Here is a 22,741-nt window from a genome sequence, read left to right as displayed (position 1 = left end):
TGCCTATTCAATTCAGAATGTGGAGGATGAATGAAACATGAATTAATTTCGTTTTAAATTCAAAAACTAAATTTTCAACCGCACAGGGCCCGCTGTTCCTTTTTTTTCCCCAATCGTGACTAAGTTACTCGGGTAGAGTCCCTTGGGAGTGTTGTTTTGTCAACGGCAAGCTGCGCGAAGTGGCTTGTGGGCTGAACAAGATGGCTGCCGAAACTTCGGTCGAGGAGTCACAGGACGTGACAATGGAGGAAAACACTCCGTCTAAAGATCAAGGAGTACAGAAAATGTTTACTCTCAAAAAGTGGAATGCTGTAGCCATGTGGTCTTGGGATGTAGAATGCGATACGTGTGCCATTTGTCGCGTGCAAGTAATGGGTGAGTTTAGATCAGCCAATTTTTAGTCTGTTTCTGAAGTTCAGCAGTCGTTTGTTTGTTTCTTTTTTTCCCAAAAAGTTATTATATTTTTTCATCGAATTCTTTGTATTCCACGTGTGTAGATGCTTGCCTCCGATGCCAGTCTGACAACAAACAAGAAGAATGCGTCGGTAAGACAGTTTATGTCGTTGAGTATTCTAACCTTGGGACTTGCTAACTAAACTATGAAACTAACATTATGTTCTTGAGCTCACCACTAACAGATCTCTGGTATTTCTGATTATTTATCCACACCTGAACTACTTATTTAAACAGTCGAAGAAGAGGAAAAATAGGTCCAAGGAGAATTATATTGGTATGGTTGTAACCCTTTCACTCCCAAGATCTCATTATAAATTCTCCTTACTGTCTGCCATACAATTCTCATGCTATTAGTTTGGAGTATTTGCTACTGGATTAATAAATATTCCCCTAATTGATTATTTTTTTATTCCCACCTCTTGTCAGCCTGAAATTGCATTGATATTGTGTTGATAAACTCTGTCGTAGTCACGAATGGGAGTTAAGGGTTAGAGACATATCACTTTTTCACAAAAAAATTGAATATTGTTCCATGTCTTTGAAGCAGTGTTAACATTAAATTTTCTCTTGTTTCAGTTGTGTGGGGAGAGTGCAATCACTCATTTCATAATTGCTGTATGTCACTCTGGGTAGTGCAAAATAACAGATGTCCACTCTGTCAGCAAGAGTGGATTGTCCAAAGAATTGGCAGATAACATCAAAGCAATGTAAACAGCAGGAATATTGATTAAAGAGACTTCTTGGACAATTTTTTTAAAACTGAATTCAGCATTGGAAGAATGCTAGTCTGCCTTTTAACAAAATTGTGTGTTCTTGGTCATCAAATTGTGTTAACAATTTCTGAATTCCTTAGGGTGATTTAGTGTTATCAACTTGGTTGAATGCGTAAATTGACCATCATGAAGATTTAGAAGGGTGAATTTTCAAGCATTAGCCTTTCATCAGAGTGATTGGAGGAATTGTGGGTTGTGTGTGAGTTTATATACAAAAAATGCAGCTAAGCTATCTGTAGGGATGTGGTGACGAGAAAACAACAATAAATTATTTGAATGAAAAGTGTTCATTGATACCGCGGGGATTAAGAGTGCCACTTTGGAAGATAAATTTTTGTTCTTGAGTTTTGCGGCTTTCTAAACTGCCTAGATGTAAGGACAGAAACCCTTTACGAATTCCTTACGATCTAACTAGATGATGAATCATTGAAAAGATAAACTTTAATTTTACTCAGTATATGGAGATTGCAGTATGTAGAGAAAACTTATTGCAAAGAATTGTCATTTCTACTTGAGAAAGTTGCTCATTATCAGAAGATTTCCAGTCTCAGAATATTGCACATTTGCCTTGCTCAATAATCCACCATAATTCTCTCCTAAATAAAGCAAGTAAGTAAATGAGGCTTAAGGTGAATTTTCCGTGGCATGGCATCCATTGTCATCATCTCATTTTCACCAGGTGGCTAACTCCCATACTTCTCCTCCATCACGAAGTCTTTTTTACCTTCAATGAAATTAACAGTACGAAATCTCTCTGCCTTAAATTAGTTGGAAACTTTGATGCAGTAAAATGTTTACAGAAGTATACAGTTTATCACTAGAGCTTTCTATATGTTGCTGTTATGTGTCTGCTTCAGATAATTTGCATGATTCCTCAGAGTTCTCTCTTACTTGGTGTAAGAAATGTTTGAAGGATTTTCTCCCTTACAGAAAATATTACAGAACTATACTGGGAATTTAGGGGTAAAAAAAAAAAAATGTTCAGTGGAGTGTAGGGAATATTACTGATAACAACCCTTCAACACCCAGAATCTAACTGTTAATTCCCACCTCTAGCTGTTGTACATGCCCTGGTAAACTTGATACAAGAATTTGTGTTAGTTCAAGATAACTTCTACTCAATAAATTTGAGTATTCTCATTACCATTTTGCAGAATAATGTATGTATATTGAAGGGAGAAGTTACTCATTTATCACCTCTAGGAGTTTAGGGGTTAAAAGAATTAATTTTATTCCCTGTATTTTTTTTGATGGTGTAGAAATCATGAAACAGACAAAAGTGATAGAAAATGTTGGTTTACTTCCATTCACAACCACAATACTTTTTCACAGTATTCACAGAGATAATAATATTTTAGTTTACATTGCGAAAAGAGATTATTAACTAAAAGCATTGATTTTGCTAAAAATTTACAATGGGGGCTAGTTTTACCTCTTGTTTGTAGAATATGGGATAAAGAGAAAGGGTTTGTTTAATATAGGAAGATATGCCATCCAACTACTTAACAATATCATAACAAGAAAATTGGTATGAAAATATTAGTCTGGTCACCATTATATACACCCTGAGTACATATCACTGCCTTGACAGTTGTCTAGCAAGTGAAACTTGAGGAGAGTCCCAAAGTGGAGGTATTTGCCTCTGTAGTTTAGCTTACATTTCAAGTGGTCAGCTCTGGAACTTTCATGAAAAACGAACAATTTTCCAGTTTCATGTAAAAATATGATTACAGGAAGCCCATTATGAAGTACTACTTATGCAAGTTATGATCTTATCATACAGTTGTCTGCTTTCCAGTAATTCTAGGTTTTGCATACTCTACAAATTCATCAATTAAAACTGGCCAAGCTCCTGCAAAAAAATAAACAATACACAATCATTAAAATTTATGATATTAAAAAGACAGATTACTTATAAAAAACTGTTTTCACCTTTGAGAAGACAACTCACTAACATGGCTTAAAAACTTAAAACCTTGCTGAGAATGAAAGTGAAAACAAAGGAATCAAAGTTGAGAGATATGGGGGTGTGATTGGTAAATTTAGTATTATTTTCAGAATTACAAGCTGACAAAAGATAATTTCCCTTAAGATCTCTACCCTACCAGCCTAGAAGTAAGTTTACAACCCTGACCATCAAAGCATTGTCATCACACTTGTTTCATTACAATATTTTGCCAGTAGAAGTAAAGTCACAAAATACAAAGGTACAAGATCTTCATATCAAAACACAAGGAACCCTAAATAAACAATATATTCTGTTATTAAAAATTTAGCCTGTCTAATGATATGCTTCTTTTATATAAGTTAAAGCAATTTAGGTAAGTGTCCACTACCATTTTTCCAGTAAGTCATAGAGATATTCAAATATTGAAATAATCCTTGTAACACAAACCCTCTTCATCATAGTTGCCCATATCATCCTCAATCATGTTACTGAAGTCTAACAAGAGGTTCCATGTGTCCTTAGATATCGCCTTTTTGTGATGTAACTATCAAGAAAAATAAATAAGAACATGATTTTTGTGATTAGAACAACAAATAGACTCCATGTTGCCTGTGACACCACATCATCAATGCATCTGTCCTCAAATAGATCATAGGTAAGAGCCAATAAAGATGTGTGCATAATTTTTGGTGCTAAAGTGATCTGCAACTGCAAAGGGTCTATACAACTTAAAAAGCCAAGATTGGTTTTACTTACCAAAAGAAACTCACACCAGATATCAAGGAATTTAAATCTTCCATTCAGAATTATATTCCAATATGCTATGGACAAGTCCTTAAATCTAGGGGGCAAAAAAAAAGGGTGATAACAACATGCAGCAGAAAAATGCTGTTTACAAACTCTCTGTTAACTGAGGCAAGAAAAAGAGAAAAATTGACAACACACTTGTGACTAGAGTAAAGAGGACAAATGAAAGCCTTGAAATGGGATATATAGAGGCTTAAGAATGTGGGTATGTTTTTCCCTAACAAAACTAAAATCACAGAATTAAAACTCTTTCAAATCAACACTTGGTTAATACCTGTAAACTTACCTAAACTCTTCTGGCCTGGATTTTTGGCGAAGTTGAATGTGAACTGGTATAAATCTTTAAATTTACCATTATCTCTAAGGTCTGCCTCCAGGCTTGGAAGTTTACTTCGGAGTTTGTCAATGGAATCACACTACATTAAGAAATAAGGAAAACTTGACTGTATCCGAGACTTAAAATATATAACATAGAAATATTTATGCATCTTTTCACCCATCAGAGAAATAATTTTGAAGGTAAATGAACCCTTTCCAACCTAACATCAGTATATCAGTATGCATATTCTCTATACTGTTCTATATACATTTCCTACAGTGCTGACAGGGAGAATTTGTTTATAAATCAGGAGCTTTGTTAGATGGTGATTTTCCTTTATTCTCCTAACCCTTAATGTGTGATAGGGGGGTTATACTGTGAGGAGAAATTGGATACTAATCACTTTTAGGGTCCAAAGGGCTAAAGATACACAGAATGGTTACCCCCGCAAGGAGTAACCCTCCCTTACTTGGCCCTACAAAACAGGGAAAGGTTTTTGGAGTTGTGAGTGTAAACAGGGGGTAGAAAATCACTATAATTAATTATTAGGATGTTAGTTTAAAGAATTTGTATCTAATCAACCAATAATCCCCTAATTTATAGGTCCTTTATTCGCAACACTTGTCTACTTGATATTGTATTGACATTGTAAGGAGAAATTCTGAGTTCTTTGCTCATGGGAGTTACAGGGTTAAATATTTTATTCATTCTCCAGCTCACCCCAGTTCTACCATGCCATCAGTGAATTCTTTCCTTGAAAACTCGCACTGTGTCGCTGCTTTAAATTTCCAAGCTATCACAAGAACCTTAAGGCTTGCAGGATCCAACTTGAGATCTTCACAAAAACGCCCTATCCCTTCTGCCATGATTTTATCATCATCACCAGGATCTGGAGATGAAATAAAAACACATAAGAATCAAAATGCAATAAACAATGTATCCTGTAAATACCTAACGATACAGGAGCCGTCCAGTGGGGTAGGATTTTAGGACTTCTCTAGTAAAAGTATCAGTTTTAAAGATGATTCCAGGAAAGGAGAATAATATTCCCACAAGCTGAAACCTTCAGAGAGAAATTGCACATTGAAAAATGTTGAGAAATGCCATTTGGCATGTTGCACCTTGTATTCCACACAAAAGGTTATTGTATGGTAATATTACTGTGTGATTAAACTTTCAGCATTATAATTTAAATTTCCAAAATTTCCCTAACCAAAATGGTAATAAATAGAGCATAATTCATATTACAACAAATTGGATACACTGGGCAGAAAGTAATGGACCAAATATAACCCTGGACCTTACCCAGAAGCATATGGCCAAAACGTAAAATTATGGAACTCACCACAAAAAGGGCAAGATCTCCTGCTAGTAAGTAATCTTGCCAGGGACTAGCTTACAAAATTTGAAATTCTCCAAGATGCACATACCTCTCCTACCGTGAAAGTATCTTATCTAGTTTAATCCCCCAGGGAAATTCCAGTCTGGCTGTAAATAACTCTTTTAAAGCATTCATAATGTAATATCCCTCACCCTTGCAGAATTTCTAGAGCCACTTTATAGGTCGGTTATAAATACTCCCAGACTCCAAAAAAATATAAGTAAAACTGAAAGGTTCTTAAAATACAACTTACAAAAAACGTACACCTTGTTTCAGATTTACGTATTTAGTTTACAGGTATGCACAGATTGACCTTGGAAAACGACCTACAGTAGCTAGCTTTTGTATAAGCTCACCACACCGGAAACGTTCAAATCAGAGTCAAGATTTTGAAAAAAAGAATTTCTAAAATTAAATAATCTTTCTGAAAAAATGGAATAGGGCATTACGATCATCAATAAAACATTGAATAATCCTTAAACGGTTAACACTCTAGTGAGTACAAAAACATATACAACAGATAGGAAGTTCATTTCATACAGATCCCTTCTCCTACCTTTGTAACGATCAAACAGGTGGGTGAGCTTTTTTCTTGTCTATCAAAGGTTTCGTGTCGATGTAGTATTTCTCTGGATTCTGGAAATACAGATCTGACGCTACATCTAATCTCCAATCATTTTGGCTCAGGCAGTTTATTGCTGTCTTTTCATTCGTTTCAGTGAAGGTAATAAACTGCCTCACTTTTTCGCGCTGGGAGGACTTTAACCTGTGCTGTAAGACATAGTATGAACAAAAGAAGATGTCAATTCTGTTATTATTCATCTGAAAGCTATTAAAGGTAGGATCTTCGTAACATAAATAACAGCAAAACCCTTACCATATCCACATCACACTACCGCCCAAATCGTCCTTCGAACTAGAATCAGTGCCCGCTGTCCACGTAGGTCAGCACTCCATCCATACTCAAAAAGATCTTAACCGGAGTACCCCTCAGTGAACTGCTTTGATTTCGTTTTAGTTTTATTTATTGTTTCTTTCATGGACGATAAACATAAGAGCTGATCCTCAAAACGAAAAAAAAATGAAAATTAGAATAAAATTTCTTTTTGAATGTCATCGCTGAAATCATGAAAAAATATTTAATTTCTTTAGTCTCGAGCAATTTTCTACCCACTCATCCCTTAAGTCTCTAAGCAAAGGCAATCTGTACTCTGCAGGACAGGGTGGGTAAAAGTATGTTCGTTCAATGTCTAGCGGCGCAAAAACGCGCTGCAATGGAGCAATACGAAACAGCGCGATATCTGGTCGACTTATAACGATGATTGCTTTGTCAATTCCTTCGTTTAGGAAGCCTAGAAATGACAAGGAATATACAGTCTACGAAATTCACATCACGAAGCCCAATGGACGTGAAGTAATAAAAGAGCGTCGCTACAGAGAATTTGACGATTTCCATAAACAAATTAGCAAAATTGTACACGAACCTCTTCATTTTCCTTCAATGAAAAATACCAAAGCCTTTGAATACAAGCTCACGATTCTTGGAATCGAGGAGAGAAGCTCTGGAGAAGTACTTAAGGACAGTTTGTTCTTTTATTGGGATTAGCGAAGTTCACGACCTTTTAACGCAATTTTTAGACATTAGTTTACCGCAACACTTTCAAAATGTGGATGTGTCACGAGCAAGTTCGACTGAAGAGTTGGATGCCTATAACGATGAGGTAACGAGATTGACTCATCAGCCATTGATGTGCTTCATCAGTGATCCCTTCAAAGACAGAAATAGTAACAACCCTTTGCCAGATATTGTTTTGCAAGGCACACTCAAAGGTCTCTATGGATAAGGTATTGTCTATATTTGAGAAATCTTCTAAGTGGACAGTATTCATTTGATGATTATCAGGAGAAATTGATTTGTTCCAATGAAAGATTTAGGCCTGTGCTCATCATTGTCACTGTTTGAATTGTCTTCATTGTAGTTTGAGAGAGAGGCATGGAGAGAGGGGACCTGTCTCACAAGGAAACTTTTCAGGGTGTGTTTAAGTCTGCCATTGACTGCTGATTGCTCATCCATAGGAGCTTAAGCATAGATGTTTTTAAATGACTTTCCACATCCAAGAAGTGGCTATGTTTAACCTCTCTTTATAAAATAAATGATATACTACAAGCACCCTGATTGGTCTAAAACCTAATATCAATTGTACTGTAAACCTCTAGATATTTTATAGAAGCACCACCCACACTTTCAGTTGGTTTACCTAGCACTAACCCTCTTGGGATGTTAGGAGAAGACTTGCAAAGTTTGAGAATTACTTGCCCCTGGCTCATGATTTCCAAACTTTTCTCATATTCTCTAAACATCCCGCGTGGGTTTTACGCTGGTAAACTGATATAAAGTACAGTCTGTCTCAAGTAATTTTTGTATGTTTTAGCATATGTTGAAAAAAACAAAACACCTAATATCATGGAACAGTAGACTTGATACTAAGGATTTCTGGGAATTGTGGTTACTCCTGATGTGGCCCATCTTTCATTTTATTTTGTGTCAGTAATTTGATATTCCACACAACATCACAGTTATTACTGTAACACATCCCAATAATTTGGAGATATTTATTGTAAAAATTTAGAAAACCTGAAAAATTGGCGATGCAGATATGCCATTCTCCCAGAGCAAATATCCATGAATACCACATCAAACTCCTTCTTTCCTGCTAAATAACTAATCAAAAAAACTTTTGGGCACCATAGAATAACAGATTTTAATGCACTTTTTTGACTTTTTAACTCTTTTTTTAGCAGTTCTTCACATATTTTTCTGCCTTTGTGAAATATTTATAAACATATAAGAAAAGAAATCCAAACACTGTTAGTTTTGCAGGCTTTTTTAAATCTTCAATAAAAATGTTATTTATGTACTGAGATTCAATTAATGACAATGTTGTAAAGTTTATTCAGAGTAACAGTTTTCTTAACTGCAATAATCACAGGAAATAGTTGTTACCTTATTTATAAAGGACTTTTTAAATAAATGATTTGATTTCCAAGTTGGATAGCTTCTTTCACATACTGAAGAATAAGGTTTTGTTAAGATTCCAACAAGTTTACCTGTAGGAAGAACCATTGTTTCTTCTTGTAAGTGGTGCAGGAGATTTTTTGTAACTCAAAGGTGGGAAAAACAATTTTTGACCCAGGGTATTTTAGTATTATCAACTGTGTTGATAATGTTTCAAGCCTTAGCCTTTTGTCAGAGCAATCTTAGATTATGTGTGTTCATATGCCTGGCTTGGTATGGTTTGCTGTTCTGAGATCTGTGGATTAAAAAATTCTAAGGCATGAGTTAGTGGTTGCAGCAAATAAAAGGAAAATGAATAAAGGGGTTAGTTTCTAACTTAAAAAAACTGTGGTACTGCATTAGTGGGAGAGTATATCACATTACCACTGTACAGTGACCAATTTACATCATCAACTCAGTTGATAATACTTAATTACCCTGTTATACTCTCTTATTAATGCAGCACCACAATTTCTTTACTCATTAATTTTTGGCCTAGTCAGTTGTCATCCACAATCTTGCCTTGACTTTCATTATTTAGTTTTCTTCGAGTGGGGAAATAGAATACCTATATCAGAGTCTTGTAAATGGATGCCCAGGCCCCCAGGAACAAATCCCACCCATTTTGACCAATATCTTATCCTTCACACACCCTGAAATGCTACATCTATCCATCCATCTGGAAAGAGCAAGAGGCAACACCTTTTCAAAGCAATACAATACTCAATGTAACTACCATTGCATAACTTGACATTTGCTGAGGCCTCTTCCCGTCGTTAACGCAATTTTAAAGTTTTCAATCCAAACCTTACTAGCGCTCGTACTACGATGATTAGAAATCGCGGTCTCCTACATGACATACATGTTCTTCATGTCAGCGGTAAATCAGCGTCTCATGTTTCGCTAGGGCCGCCATTTTGAATTTAATTTCACATCGACTATTCTCCGGACGTTCTGAATGTAGAGGATCAAGAGATATTTAAGGAAGAACAAATTGCGGAACTATGACCACAGCAGCAAGACCGACCTGGGACACCGCAAAGGGTGGCCGAGGAAAAGGAGAGGGTGACCTCTCGGCATTATCAAAGCAGTATTCGAGTCGGGATTTACCATCACACACAAAACTAAAACACAGGTTAGGAATAAGGGCTTTCGTTACTTTTAAGGGATTCGTGCTATGTAGGGGAAAAACTGTCTGAATGCACGCGCAAAATGGCGTTTAAATTCGGAATAAAAGAGAAAATGCGAGTGTGGGTTGTCGACAAGCAAGACCGAGAAATTCTTCTGCTGCTGATCCAAGATACTATCTTACCTGGAACCATTTTGTTGTAACATGAACAACGCAGAATGACGCTACGTATCGCGACTCCCTAAAAGTAACGAAAGCTGGAATAAGTGACGATGGTTGTTGTAATTTACATATTTTGACTTTTCAAGACTTCCCTAAACGCTTGTATTTTAAGACTAGAACTCCTTAGGTTGCCATTGATAATAAATCGTGCAGATGATTGTCATGGAAGTGTTGATGAAATAAAGTCGGCAAAATTTGCGAGCAAGTAGAACAAATTGATTGCGTCCCAGAGTAAAAAATTGTGTCGAGTGTCAAATGAGTGGCTAGTTCTGGCCCCAGTGCAAACTGAGTGTTTTACATTACAGTGTATTATCGTTAGTGCTGAACTTGACCAAATATACTTACAGAGGAAATCCTTGTGTTGTGTTTTTTTCAATACTTGTGGTAGCCTTAAAGTGGACCCCTTCCACCTTAATGAAATAACATCATTACTTTTTTTAATAATACTAATATTACCAATCAACAGGCAAACAGGTCAAGACACTGTTGAAGAGGTCCGCAGCAGAGACTTCCGCAAAGATTTGGAAGAGAATGAACGTCAAGCAGCACGTGAGCGTGTGAAGGAGAAAGGAATCAAATCAGCAGTTGAACAACCAAAGAAACCTCGACTTGATCAACCACCTCCCTCAAATCTAGATGCAGATGATCCAGTTGATGACGATGATGACGATGATGACGATGAAAGGTGTTATGTTTTTACATGTCATTGACCTTCATATTTTGTTGAGCAGACAATGAACATTTTTGACTTTAAAGATCACACAGGACTTTGAGAAAAGAATTTCAAACAACATTGTACTTTCCATAATTACATGTAGAGACTCATTAGTTCATGTTGTAGGTCATTTAAGAAAATATTTTCAAATAGTTTATAAATTCGCATCTTTTTCCTAACCAATGGCATACAGTGATGATGAAGATGACACAGCAGAACTTCTCGCTGAGCTGCAAAGAATAAAAAAAGAAAGAGCCCAAGAGGAAGCCAAAAAGGTTTGATTTACTATTGATTACCCTGCCCTTTCTTTTTTTTCTCTTTTTGTACATAAAATAGTAAGTTGAAGATGTCCTGTCTGGGACATTCAGTAAGTAAAGCAAACCATGATTAGTAGCAGAGGTGTGGTGACTAGTAGGTGTGGTAATGTGATTAGTAGCCATGCTGTGTCAAAATATGATATACACTGTATTTACACAGTAATTTGAAGGTGTCCTGTTCTGGGCATTCAGTAAGGAAAACAAAGTGTGATTAGTAGCTGAGGTGTGAAAAAACTAGGCAGCTTTGGGTCAAGTGGTGTAATTAATATACTTTTTAAGAGTTTGTACTTCTCAGTGTTATCTTACATGATGGCCATGTGTTGTATGGCAGGAGAGAGAAAAGAAAGAAGAAGAGGAAAAAATAAGAATGGAAAATATTATGACTGGAAATCCCTTACTCAACACACAGAATAATTTCAAAGTGAAGAGAAGGTATTAAGTAGTAATGATAAAATGATCTTGTTGGTACTGAATTTCTTTAGCTCAATTGTTTGGCTCATTTGTATATATTGTTAGTTTGTTCTCTGAAATCACCATTTCCTTTGTTGAGCCTAATGCTATCATATTCATTTTCAAATATTAAGATGGGATGATGATGTTGTATTCAAGAATTGTGCCAAAGGAGAGGATGGAAAAAAGAAGGTGAGATGAACCTCTGGAAATGCTTTGTCCTCATGACTGACAACACTTTTTCAGTAACTACCTCCTCTGCTGTACAGTTCCCTCTAAATTACCTGAGTTAATTTGGTATCATCAAACTAACAATCCCTACATGTAGGTGATGGGGTATTCTATTCTTGTCATCTTTTTTTTCTGGATTATAGAGAGAGATATTTGTTGAAAAGAAGTGTAATTATTATATAGTACACATGTAGCCCTTCTTCAGTGAGAACATTCAATAAGTGCAAGAGTACTCATTGATATTCTCCTCAAAGTTCTTTTCAATACAGCAACAGTGAAGTTCAATTAACTTCTTGCTTGAGAGCCTCTGACTTGGGTATAGAGAAATCATGGACTCACTGTTGTGGACCCAGCTGCAGAAAGAGTGGATAACACTATCCAACAGATAAATCGTTGATTGCAAACATATAGCTTTGTCCATCAAGTAAGGATTCATCCAGTGGATAGCGTTATCCAACCTTTGAACCACTGGGGTCTGGATTATAAACTCTTTTCTTTGTATAATTATTGTGCTTTACATAAAGAGCTATTGTAATTATGATTTTTATTTTTGTTCTTGTTTGTCCTTATACAGGAACAACACTTCATCAATGACACCTTACGTTCAGAATTCCACAAGAAGTTCATGCAAAAATATGTTAAATAATGAAAAGATTTGACTGCTGTCTAGACAACTCTGCATGCAGGCATCCTATTCTGGTCGTAGTAGAATGATGTGTAGCAACCCTTATTAGAGAGAACTTTGCTTTCCAAGAACTGAGAATGCTTTTATTGCAACTAGGGAAACTTGGGTTCATTGATCTCTGATATATGTTCCAGTTCACATCTTAAGATGGTTTCATCTAACATCCCTACATGGAAGGAGAATATATCCACTTGTGACATGTCTGCTTGGGATATTTGATTGATTATAAAACAAACCATTTTTGAAAGTGTGGTGAATTGTTTTGCTGGAGCCTTTTTTTTTGCTTTCACCTGTGTCTTAAAAATATAGAGCAATTTCCAATGAGTGTCAAAAGTAATTTGAGATTGCTTAAGTTTTACTTTGCTTTGGTGCATGATCAGTCTGTAAAACTTGCACCACGCTAAAATCCTTGAGTCCTAATTGGCCAATGACAATGGAAAACTGTTATGATTAGCTGTTGTGATTGGTTTGGTTCTACTACAGTCATTCAATAGCTGCTCTCACAGGGGGCCTGAAAAACATAGCAGTGCAAATGTGAGAATTTGCAACCTTTTTGTAATTCTGTAGTTAATGTTGAAATATAGTGGTTTTTGTACTAGTTCTCTCTTTTACCCCCCTTTGTGTGAGTTATCATCTACTCCAGTTAATCTATTCTATAATCTCTTCTTTCTTAAACAAACCTGAAGGATTTAAATTCCATTGAAATAAAAGTCTCTTTTGTTGACTTCTTAGTTGTTAACAATCATAACAATTTTATCTCAAGGTAACCAAGTCCCACCAAACTTAAACATTTAAATCTTCTTGGCCATGGAGTGTCACCCACCCTAAACAATCCTTTCCTGCTACCCCTTGCCTCTAAATGCCAACCTTCTGGGTTAAGGCAGCATAGAAAAATTATTTCATTCATATGGATTTCATTGACAAAATTTAAATGTTTGGAGTCTTTCACCATGGCTATATGACCAAAGTGGGGAGAAATTGGATACTAGTAACTCGTAGAGGTTAAATGGTTAAGAGCACCTATGGGGAATTACAGACAATGCAGAAAAAGGATGAAACAGTTTGACTACTTTTGAAGTGTTTATTCTATGAATGAAGTCAGTTTACTTGAAGTAGATGAATATTCTGAGAGCTATTTACAATTTTAAAATTTAAAGTATTGGTAGTTAAAGATATCAGCCTTACACATTTAAATTTTCTTTTTTAACTGTTGCAGTTACATGTAGAATGTTTAGCCATAAAAAATTAACCATAAAAACTGGTGCTACATATATATATTGAGACATACATGTATACTATAAATATTACATTACCATGACAGTAAATTTGGTACTGAAAAGTAATGATGACTAAATGATCTTGCAAACATTTAGAATGTTATCCATACTTAACAAAAGAATGAAAATGCTGGCTGAAAATGAACGTATAATGTATGGGGTAAATTAATCATAAGACTTATCCAGCCCTGTGTACACTTTATTAAAAAAACATTATTGCAAAGTCCCTGTATGAGAACATATGATATGTAATATCACAAGCAGGACTAAAAAAAGTCTTATGACCCTGCAAGAAGGTAGCTGAAACAAATATGGGAGAAAACATTCAGCCCCATCATACAATGAAATACTTATGGGCTGATGTATGTTAGGTTGAGGGGGAAATATTTGTTCTTGGTCCATACATCATGTTCTTCAGAAAACAATTTCCCATCCAGCCCTCCTCAGTCAAGAGGTTTATTACCAGAGCATTTTTTACCCTTTCATTCCCAAGAGCCTATTTGCAATTCTCTCCTACACATTCTACAAATTTCCTTTCAACTGTTAGCAAAAATTATTAATTGGTGTAACATCACAATATCAGCCTCTGACCCTTAAGTTTGTTACATGTTCATCACTGCTGGGAGTAAAATAGCCCAAGACAAGACACAATTTTGACTGAAATTACTTACATCTAGCTACAATACCCTGGCCTACTGCTCAATAAACTGCTTGGTAGAAGAAAACCTGGAACAAGCAAAAACCACACAACTCTTTACCACCCATATTTACAATCCATCATCATATTTACACAACTGGGTTCCAACAGATCTGCTTCATCAAAATTACCAACTTGCAACTCCATGAAAAGTTTGAAAATGTAACAACCCAACAACACAGTAACCACAAGTAAGTGTTCAAAAAAATCTTCACCTCAACAAACTGAAAACATCTTGGGAGTTTGACTTTTTAAAATGGTTCTACAGGGAAACATTTCAAAGCTAGAGATAATGGTTAAAATCAGATGGATAGCATATAATCCACTCTAGATTTATGTACATCTCATAAGATTTATTTTTTCAACTAAACCTTCCTAAGGTGTCTTTGAAAAGCACAAAATAGGCAAAGGTGACTGGTAATCTCATCCCTACCCCGGTTGATGACCATTCCCAATGCCTTCCCTGATTATTTTTAGACACTTTACAGTCAAGGAAGGTCAAGTTCACCACGACCACCAAACCCTCACTTTCACTTTCATACATGCAAAACAAGCAAGGTGTTTTGTGGTAGACAACATTTTACAAGAACAACCACAATTTTCATGAAGCTGATTTTGACAAGTGTGTTTGTTGGATGTTTCTTCAGTCTCAAGTAAAGGAATGAAAGATGATTCACTCTGACTAAACCAAGGAAGTTGTAATCACTGAAAGTTACTGAACATTTACATTTAACAAGTGATTCATTCAAATTTCAAGTGATCAACTCACCGAAAATCTTTGTTCAGAAATTAAACCCTGCAACCAAATGGTTGTGAAACTTCAACTACAACTCATGACGAGGCAAATCAAATTTTGAAAATTGTGGTTGATCTGATGTATTCAAAATCCAACATACAGCACTTATATGACCTGAAACTAATATACTCCAAAAGCACAGCTGCAGTAGTTTTAATGACAACCTTTGCGGTCATGCAAAACCGCTGCCTATTTTCTCTGAAATTAGCAACATCAGAGTAAACATCAAACTTCCAGAAGCCACCTACATTGTAGTTTTCGCTGTCTATTTTAAAACTTCTTGAGATCCCTGCAGATGCTCTGTACTGTCAATTTTACTGAGGAATTAACTGGACGTGTAATTCAGAGAGTAGTTGGTACCAATGTCCAAAAACAACATATTCAACTCAAAAATGTAAAACAACATAACTTTATGGTAATGGTTATAATTTCCTTGATACAGGTGTTCGTGGTAGAAAAAATATGGTAGACCCTAAGTTAGTTGAAAACAAAGATTCAAAATTTATCAACAGATAAGAGGGCAAAAACATCCACAAATTCAAAATAAATTTACATTTCAATCAAATAATTCCAGTTGGAAACCAAACACTCTAGCAATATATTTAGAGTGATTATCAAATAAATTTTTATCAACTTAGGATAAGGACTAACTAACTCTATATTTAGTTATACTATCTTATTATACATGTACAAAATGGCAATTGTTCTAATATTATCTATTGCCATTGTGAAAATGGATCTATGTACTACTATAAAGCTCTAAAATACTGTCTGCTCATTTATTTTGGGGATAGAAAAATAGACCTGAGGAAGAAAAAAATCAATAAAGGGTGTTAGTGAAAGAGAACACTTTTTCATATCATTCCTGGGATGAGTGTCTTTGATTTATATGTGAGACACACTAAACATACAACAGACCCTTTAATGCCCAGTTGGGGTTTTGATTGAATAAAATGTTTTCAGGTGATAAAAAGAGAGGTATAAACAGTGTTCTCCTTTTCAGGCAGTAGCCGGTAACATTTACCACCTGTGGTACCTCTTAATACTGTTTAAAATTACTTGGAATTCTTGAAAATTCAATAAGTAAAAGGATTGCTTAACCGGTTTGAAAATTTATTTCACCTGTCATGCTTAAAATAAGGAAGAAAACTGTATAAAGAAGAAAGCCTTTAAGAAAATAGTTATTAAAAACATTGCTTATGAGGGACAAACAACTTATATATTCTGAATTGCTTTAGGTTACTGAATGAGAAAAAAATTTGTTCAGGTTGCTCAGCTACCCAAGGCTCTCTTTTTTCTCTCTCTTCCTCATTAGTTCAGCAGCATCTTCACTCTGGCTATTGTTTTAAAGAACTAGCTGTACAAATAGGGAACTTTTTTCTGAGGTGTTATCTAAAAGCTCGCACTAATGTTTGAATCTCAAGGGTAAATTCACTATTGACACCCCAACTGACTTATCTGCCAAACCAGAATACAGCTCTTTAACAAATTCTGAGAATTTGGCATCAATCAGGGAAAAATACTTTCCTTAACCCTTTAACTCCCAAGATCTGATTGGTAATTCTCCCCTCTAGCTGCTACACATTTCTTTGTAAATTAGTTATGAGAATTTAGTGTTAGATCATGATAACAACTTCTACCTGATAAGTTGGATTTTCTCCAAGTTCCATGTGAATCACTTTTGAGAGTTAAAGGGTTAAGATGTAAATCATCACTTTTTAGAGAGCTACCAGCAAATCTCCTTTACTCTGTATTTACCTCAAACCTTTAAGCCACACCCTTGGAGGTTAGAAATAGATGTGACCCTGAGGGGAATCAGGAAAAAAAAATACAAAAGAAAAATGGATAACTACATGTACCTCTCGACTTGTGCTCTTATTAATCTTGAACAGGAGAAAAGGTGAAACAAGAAGGTGAGTTCCCTAGTGTTCTTGGTAGGCTTTGGGTTGTCGATGGACCTGCCAGAGGTGATCTTGGAGGAGTGAATTTTGAACGGTACAGTGGCAAAGGTTGTCTAGGTATTTCTCCAAAGAGCATTGGAGTAGCAGTTGATGATGATGTTGAAGTGTCTGAAGCTGAAGAGCTGCCAGGATCTTCATGAATATTATTTTCCTCGTCAAAGTTTATATGCTCTGATTCAACTGGGCCATTTGGGGAACAGTTAAGTGGTGAAACATCACAGAGACGCTTTGACGGACTGACTCCAGGCTCAAAGCCTTCTGATGGCCCTAAATACAAAAATAAATTATAAAATGTATAATTAGATAAATTAACAGAATACTTAAATTTGATTTTAAGCATTGCACATGCACAGGAAGACACTTTGTCCACTATTTTCAAGACATATTGAAATATCAACCACTGATTATTTTACTTTAGTAAAAAAAAAAAAAAAAAAAAAAAAAAAAACCAAGCACATGGAGAAACGGCAATGGCAACAAACTCAATCAACATATGACACCAGGTGGCGGAATCAAACAACAGTTATCAAATCAAAATATTTGACTTTTTGGTTAACTAACACTAATTCAACTTGTTTTTATTTGAAACCAAATACAACATTCCAACAATTTATTTTCATCCTAAAAAGTAACCACATAATAAAATGAATGTTGAGACATCTGATGTATTGTGCAGTTACTTCATAACAAAATCAATAAATCAAAAAATTTTATAAATATCCCATAGTCATCAACATCATGGTATGTTAACCTACATTTTCTTTTCAGTGTCAAGGTACTTGGCTTAAAATAAACAGGACTGAGACTTCTGCGCCTGCAATTTGGTATAAAAAATTAATGAACATTAAGTTCCATATCATACAAAATATAGAAGTGACAAAAAATCAAACTTCATTGCTCTTTAAGCTTACATAAATGTTGGTCTAGTAGGACTTGGTATAGGACTTGGAGTAAGACTTCTGCCTTTCATTGCCTATACACAAAAAAGAATTGTTTTCATGCAAAATTAAAAAACTACAGGTACATTATAATCACACAAGAAAACTACAGGTACATTATAATCAGACAAGAACTGGTTTAGATATACAGTTACGTAAATCATAGTCAAGACATTGACCAATTTTTCATTCCACATTCAAAACTAGAGAAGAGCAGCTTTTCGTGTAGAATTTGTAGAGAGTTTCACATGATAACTACAGTTTACTAAGAGTGCAATTCTTAGGCCTTTTGTAACAACTGCTTATTTTGACAACAATTGTAAATTTTTTATAAACACTGGTCAATAAAATATATTACTTTTGCATTATATCAACAATTAAGTACAGTAGTTTTTTCAGAAATCAAGTGCTCAGTCCAATCTCAGAGTGATTGGAGCATTCATTACTTAGAAACACAAATCCTGAATATTTTTTTTACAATAAACTTCAATGGTGTGATGATGTACTATGACTGTCAAGGTAAGAGCAGTCATGGAAACAACCACTGTCATTCAAAACAACTGCCATAAAATAGATTCTTGACTCTTATTATGAATTCTGCACAAACCATTGAAACATCAGCTTCCCTTTTCAGGGCAACTCTACCCTGAACAATCAAGCTAAATGATTTATTTATACTCTGCTTAATGTGTGTCATTTGAATTGAAACATTATCTTAGATTCTGACCTTCTGATTGTTTGTTGGTGATGATGATAAAGATGATGGCGAAGGGAATGGATGCCTGTGGTCATCGAAGGAGTTCCGTCGTTCATGCATATCTGCATCATGGTTTTTATCATGATCCTGTACCAAAGAAGTAAAATAAATATAGTCAGTTTTTTTAAAAGAGAAATTATCCTACAGAAGTGTAAAAGCTTTCACAACTATGATCAATGCGTTTCATCCTCAAGGAGTGACTCTATTTCTATTCTAATCAAAACTATCAGAAAATTCTCGAACATGATTGGTCATCATCTGGTAATGAGACTTTGTGTTGTCTGATTCTGTCTGTAATCATACTTGTGATTAACAAGTCGACTCCCACTCCGTGGTCATCCAATTTTGTTAATCACTGGTATGATTACAGACCAAGTTAGACTCCACTTAGTCCTAGTTCCATGATTTGTCCCATTACTACTTCACAGAAATGAGAACCAGGATCAGTCAATAGACTTTCATTACATGAGCTATCATGCTCTCCAGAAAAATCACTGGAGACTTAACTTTCTTTGATATTTTTTTTGGTTTCAGGCCCCATGCAATACCTTAAGCTATCAGATTTTAAATTCCCCCATTAGAAAAGCTCAAACATCAGGCAAAAATAACTGCGAGCTGTTCAGAATCATTCAAGTATTTTATTATTTCAACATGCAGTCACATCAATAGTGAAGAACAAAAAAAGAGATAAAATAATACATATTCTAAAAAGAAAACTTTGTCTCTTCTCACAAGACTCACCATTAAAGTCATATGATCATGCATTCCAATTGTAAGAGATAGTTCACTGTGAAAATATGCAAAACAAATTTTAATACTGGCACTAGTTTGGAAAGCATTCCATCTTTTGTCTGAAACTTATCATAACAAAAACAGTCATTATTTTCTCTTAAATTATTCAAATTAAAGAAATAACATATGAGTCTGGAGCAAAAATTAAATATTGACCTTGATTCCACAATTTCCCTCATCCAAAAAAGGAGATGAAAATCCATAAAAAACTGACTGACTCCTTAGAAAACCTGTCATATACAGGTTAAATTGATACCCCAAGTAAAAGCTCTGTGACATGTGAGGAGAGTCTTGTAATGAAAGTCTGACCAAAACATCCATTATTTTCCAGCACATATCATCATGTGTGAGATAAAATCAGTTTTCCAATAATTTGTTCATTTTACTGATACTCTCACAAATGTCTCATAATTTCAAAATCAGGTAAACAAGTCAGAGACATTACAATTTCATTAAGAAAAAGTATTGCAACTGCAGAGGTGGAAAATTGCCATTGCAGTGAAATTCTAAACATTTTGACACAACCCTGTGCCAATGCACACAATTAGATTTGCACCAAGGTGGTCTAGGCTACAGAAAGGAATGCAAAAACTTTAAACCAGACATAAATAATTTATAAAAATTGAAGAAGTCAATTACTTGTAAAATGTAAATGAAATTATTTCAGTAGCATAAACTTTATTTCAAAGCCTTTATCGTCATCTATTTTTTTCAATTTTTGAAGCTTTTCATATTTTGTCGGAAATAACGAATGATGAGTCTGCCTTGTATCCGATAGGACTTGGTAGCATTTGGGATAAATACAGTATAAATGAAATTTAATGAGGAGCACTATCTAAATGAATTTCATGGAAATAACCTACTTCTTAGCAACTGAATCTCAAAATCTGACGAGCATAGTAATAGAATAGACGACATGAAAAGTCGCCGCATTGTAAATAATACTGCAAGTTAGCTGTTATCTCAAATTCCTCGCTAATCTCGCGTAAGTTAAGCATCAATGGATACGACACAAATACAACATACAAACAAGCGCTTCGGTAACGAACTGGAAAAACTGCTCAAAAGAGAAGTACACATCTCCTTCTGTGAGGTTATTTAATATACATAAACATAACTTTATGAAAACAAATTAAAACAGTTTAGCTGCCAAGCAATTACTTACTCTGCGACTTACCTTTCAATTTGTCTTTCCCGACTTGCCTCGTCCATACTTTCAAGTTCTTCCTATAAAAGTTACAAAGAAAGACGATGATTTTCTCCTCGCATTTTCACGATTAGTGCTAAGAAACCTTTTTTATGGCAATACAAATACTAAATATACAGGATCATTTATAGAGAATGTATTAATTTAGGACTCAGCATGAATTGATAAAAAGACAAAGTACAGAGTGCTACCAGAAATTATTCCAAAAAACTAAACACAAAAAATATACCCTTTTGATCTGTGCTATTCTTGACGCGGGAGATCCCTGAAAAAATAATTATAGCAGAAGAGAACATATAGGTGCTTAGAACTGGAAAATAGTGCCAAAAAGAAGCAATTCTTTCTTGACATTTGTTCGCGGAATTTTTACTTACAATGTTCACAGCCATTTGACTGGTCGAAAATCGACGCTGCCTTGCAGTCTGCAGTGGCTGAAATATAGGGATGGCCTCACTCACTACAGCAGCGCTCACATTCGGTGCTGAATTCGATCTTCGCAGCGTACTTGAAGGTAAATGGCCTAAGTCATCGGTTTCCATTGCATTAGCCGCCATATTGCTTTACGGCTCTCAAAGACAACATCTGGAAGCGCGCAAGGGATTGTTCCGGTTTACCGCTTCCGCTCGCGCCAGTCTCAACTTCCTGTGCATTGATTGTCCTAGGTGCAGGAAATCAAAAAAAAAAGGCCAAGCTGAAGCATCCTAAAAAGTGCAAATCTAAAGTAGGAGATCGCTCTATTTCCTATGCTACCCGAGGTTACCATGTCCACAGTGTTAGCGTGGACTCCACCTACAAATCTACGCTCTTATTGCCCAGTGATGGGTTGTAATTCATCGAAAACCTGTGCTCGCGCACGATTGGTCTAAACATGTCACTTGACCGCTATGCCTCAGCTAGAATTGGGCCGGCATCTCAGCATATGTCAGCATCACGAAGGTCTGTAAATGAAAAATAATGCAGTTATTACCCATCACTCCCCGTCATAACTGATCATTTTCCATCATTTGAAACCATTCAGAAAAACTAACTTACCTTCATTATAAATGGTTAAGAATATATGAAAGTCATATATTTGAACTGCAGATAAAGAAGTGAATGAAAGTGATCCTCGCAGTAACTTGCACTACTTAGGCAGTAGTGAAATAAGGAGCTGGTCATGAAGTTGGTTCTAAATAAACCCGCGAAGTGATTGAATAAATGGTTAAATGGTTAATGGTTAAGAATTTAGAACCAACTTCATGACCAGCTCCCAGTTGGCTTGTTAGCTCAGTTGGTAGAGCGCTGCACCGGTATCGCAGAGGTCATGGGTTCAAATCCCGTACAGGCCTGTATTTTTTTCAGGCCTTATTTCACTACTGCCTAAGTAGTGCAAATTACTGCGAGGATCACTTTCATTCACTTCTTTATCCGCAGTTCAAATATATGACTTTCATATATTCTTAACCATTTATTCAATCACTTCACGGGTTTATTTAGAACCAACTTCATGACCAGCTCCCAGTTGGCTTGTTAGCTCAGTTGGTAGAGCGCTGCACCGGTATCGCAGAGGTCATGGGTTCAAATCCCGTACAGGCCTGAATTTTTTTCAGGCCTTATTTCACTACTGCCTAAGTAGTGCAAATTACTGCGAGGATCACTTTCATTCACTTACCTTCATTATATATCATTGACCGTCCTTAGACATCATCCTCCATCATTTACAAACCATTCCCAATCATCAGACATCATTCCCAGTCATTTCCCATCATTCAACTCATTCTTAAGAATCCTTTATTGTCATGAAAGATCATTCACCATCCTTTGACATCAATCACTGTCACTGGACATC

At 35.6% G+C, this 22,741-nt stretch overlaps 5 protein-coding genes across 5 annotated transcripts; 3 read left to right on the top strand and 2 right to left on the bottom strand.

The window, feature by feature from the left end:
- The first annotated feature begins 189 nt into the window (after positions 1–189).
- LOC131779844 (RING-box protein 2) lies at positions 190–3,722 on the top strand. Its single transcript, XM_059096465.2, has 3 exons — positions 190–375; positions 498–545; positions 1,033–3,722. The coding sequence occupies exons 1-3, from the start codon at positions 201–203 to the stop codon at positions 1,149–1,151; spliced, it is 342 nt and encodes a 113-aa protein (XP_058952448.1). The 5' UTR covers positions 190–200; the 3' UTR covers positions 1,152–3,722.
- Positions 2,510–6,610, bottom strand: LOC131779750 (DCN1-like protein 1). Its single transcript, XM_066168577.1, is given in 9 exon segments — positions 2,510–3,081; positions 3,625–3,721; positions 3,934–4,011; positions 4,248–4,400; position 4,923; positions 5,024–5,192; positions 6,241–6,277; positions 6,279–6,455; positions 6,562–6,610. Coding segments are annotated over 9 exon segments (792 nt in total). The 5' UTR covers positions 6,565–6,610; the 3' UTR covers positions 2,510–3,004.
- Positions 6,611–6,916: 306 nt separating this feature from the next.
- LOC131787798 (sorting nexin-24-like) lies at positions 6,917–8,977 on the top strand. The gene is given in 3 exon segments (XM_059104894.2): positions 6,917–7,194; positions 7,196–7,529; positions 7,664–8,977. Coding segments are annotated over 2 exon segments (597 nt in total). The 5' UTR covers positions 6,917–6,930; the 3' UTR covers position 7,529; positions 7,664–8,977.
- Positions 8,978–9,638: 661 nt separating this feature from the next.
- On the top strand, positions 9,639–13,083 carry LOC131777330 (spliceosome-associated protein CWC15 homolog). Its single transcript, XM_059093642.2, has 6 exons — positions 9,639–9,874; positions 10,557–10,775; positions 10,999–11,080; positions 11,454–11,554; positions 11,707–11,764; positions 12,378–13,083. The coding sequence occupies exons 1-6, from the start codon at positions 9,744–9,746 to the stop codon at positions 12,447–12,449; spliced, it is 663 nt and encodes a 220-aa protein (XP_058949625.1). The 5' UTR covers positions 9,639–9,743; the 3' UTR covers positions 12,450–13,083.
- A 480-nt stretch (positions 13,084–13,563) lies between these two features.
- LOC131777243 (P2R1A-PPP2R2A-interacting phosphatase regulator 1) lies at positions 13,564–21,738 on the bottom strand. The gene is made up of 9 exons (XM_059093531.2): positions 21,288–21,738; positions 21,143–21,178; positions 20,884–20,933; positions 19,656–19,701; positions 18,885–19,001; positions 18,131–18,192; positions 17,975–18,033; positions 17,118–17,486; positions 13,564–16,062 (listed from the first exon to the last, which is right to left on the bottom strand). Exons 1-8 carry the CDS (start codon positions 21,465–21,467, stop codon positions 17,137–17,139), a joined length of 900 nt encoding a protein of 299 aa, XP_058949514.1. The 5' UTR covers positions 21,468–21,738; the 3' UTR covers positions 13,564–16,062; positions 17,118–17,136.
- Positions 21,739–22,741: the final 1,003 nt, after the last annotated feature.

Source organism: Pocillopora verrucosa, chromosome 6, assembly GCF_036669915.1.
Source record: "Pocillopora verrucosa isolate sample1 chromosome 6, ASM3666991v2, whole genome shotgun sequence".
Lineage (NCBI taxonomy): Eukaryota > Metazoa > Cnidaria > Anthozoa > Scleractinia > Pocilloporidae > Pocillopora > Pocillopora verrucosa.
This window is presented reverse-complemented; position numbering and strand designations above follow the sequence as displayed.

Excerpts from the sequence above, each read along its gene's own strand:
- LOC131777243 (XM_059093531.2), bottom strand. The coding sequence starts at position 21,467 with ATGGCGGCTAATGCAATGGAAACCGATGACTTAGGCCATTTACCTTCA. Across the intron at positions 18,034-18,130 it reads CCTACTAGACCAACATTTAT|GCGCAGAAGTCTCAGTCCTG; the intron begins GTAAGCTTAAAG and ends ACCAAATTGCAG. Across the intron at positions 17,487-17,974 it reads CTTGACACTGAAAAGAAAAT|GGCCATCAGAAGGCTTTGAG; the intron begins GTAGGTTAACAT and ends TTTTGTATTTAG.
- LOC131779844 (XM_059096465.2), top strand. The coding sequence starts at position 201 with ATGGCTGCCGAAACTTCGGTCGAGGAGTCACAGGACGTGACAATGGAG. Across the intron at positions 376-497 it reads TTGTCGCGTGCAAGTAATGG|ATGCTTGCCTCCGATGCCAG; the intron begins GTGAGTTTAGAT and ends CCACGTGTGTAG. Across the intron at positions 546-1,032 it reads CAAACAAGAAGAATGCGTCG|TTGTGTGGGGAGAGTGCAAT; the intron begins GTAAGACAGTTT and ends CTCTTGTTTCAG.
- LOC131777330 (XM_059093642.2), top strand. The coding sequence starts at position 9,744 with ATGACCACAGCAGCAAGACCGACCTGGGACACCGCAAAGGGTGGCCGA. Across the intron at positions 10,776-10,998 it reads GACGATGATGACGATGAAAG|TGATGATGAAGATGACACAG; the intron begins GTGTTATGTTTT and ends AATGGCATACAG. Across the intron at positions 11,081-11,453 it reads CCCAAGAGGAAGCCAAAAAG|GAGAGAGAAAAGAAAGAAGA; the intron begins GTTTGATTTACT and ends GTTGTATGGCAG.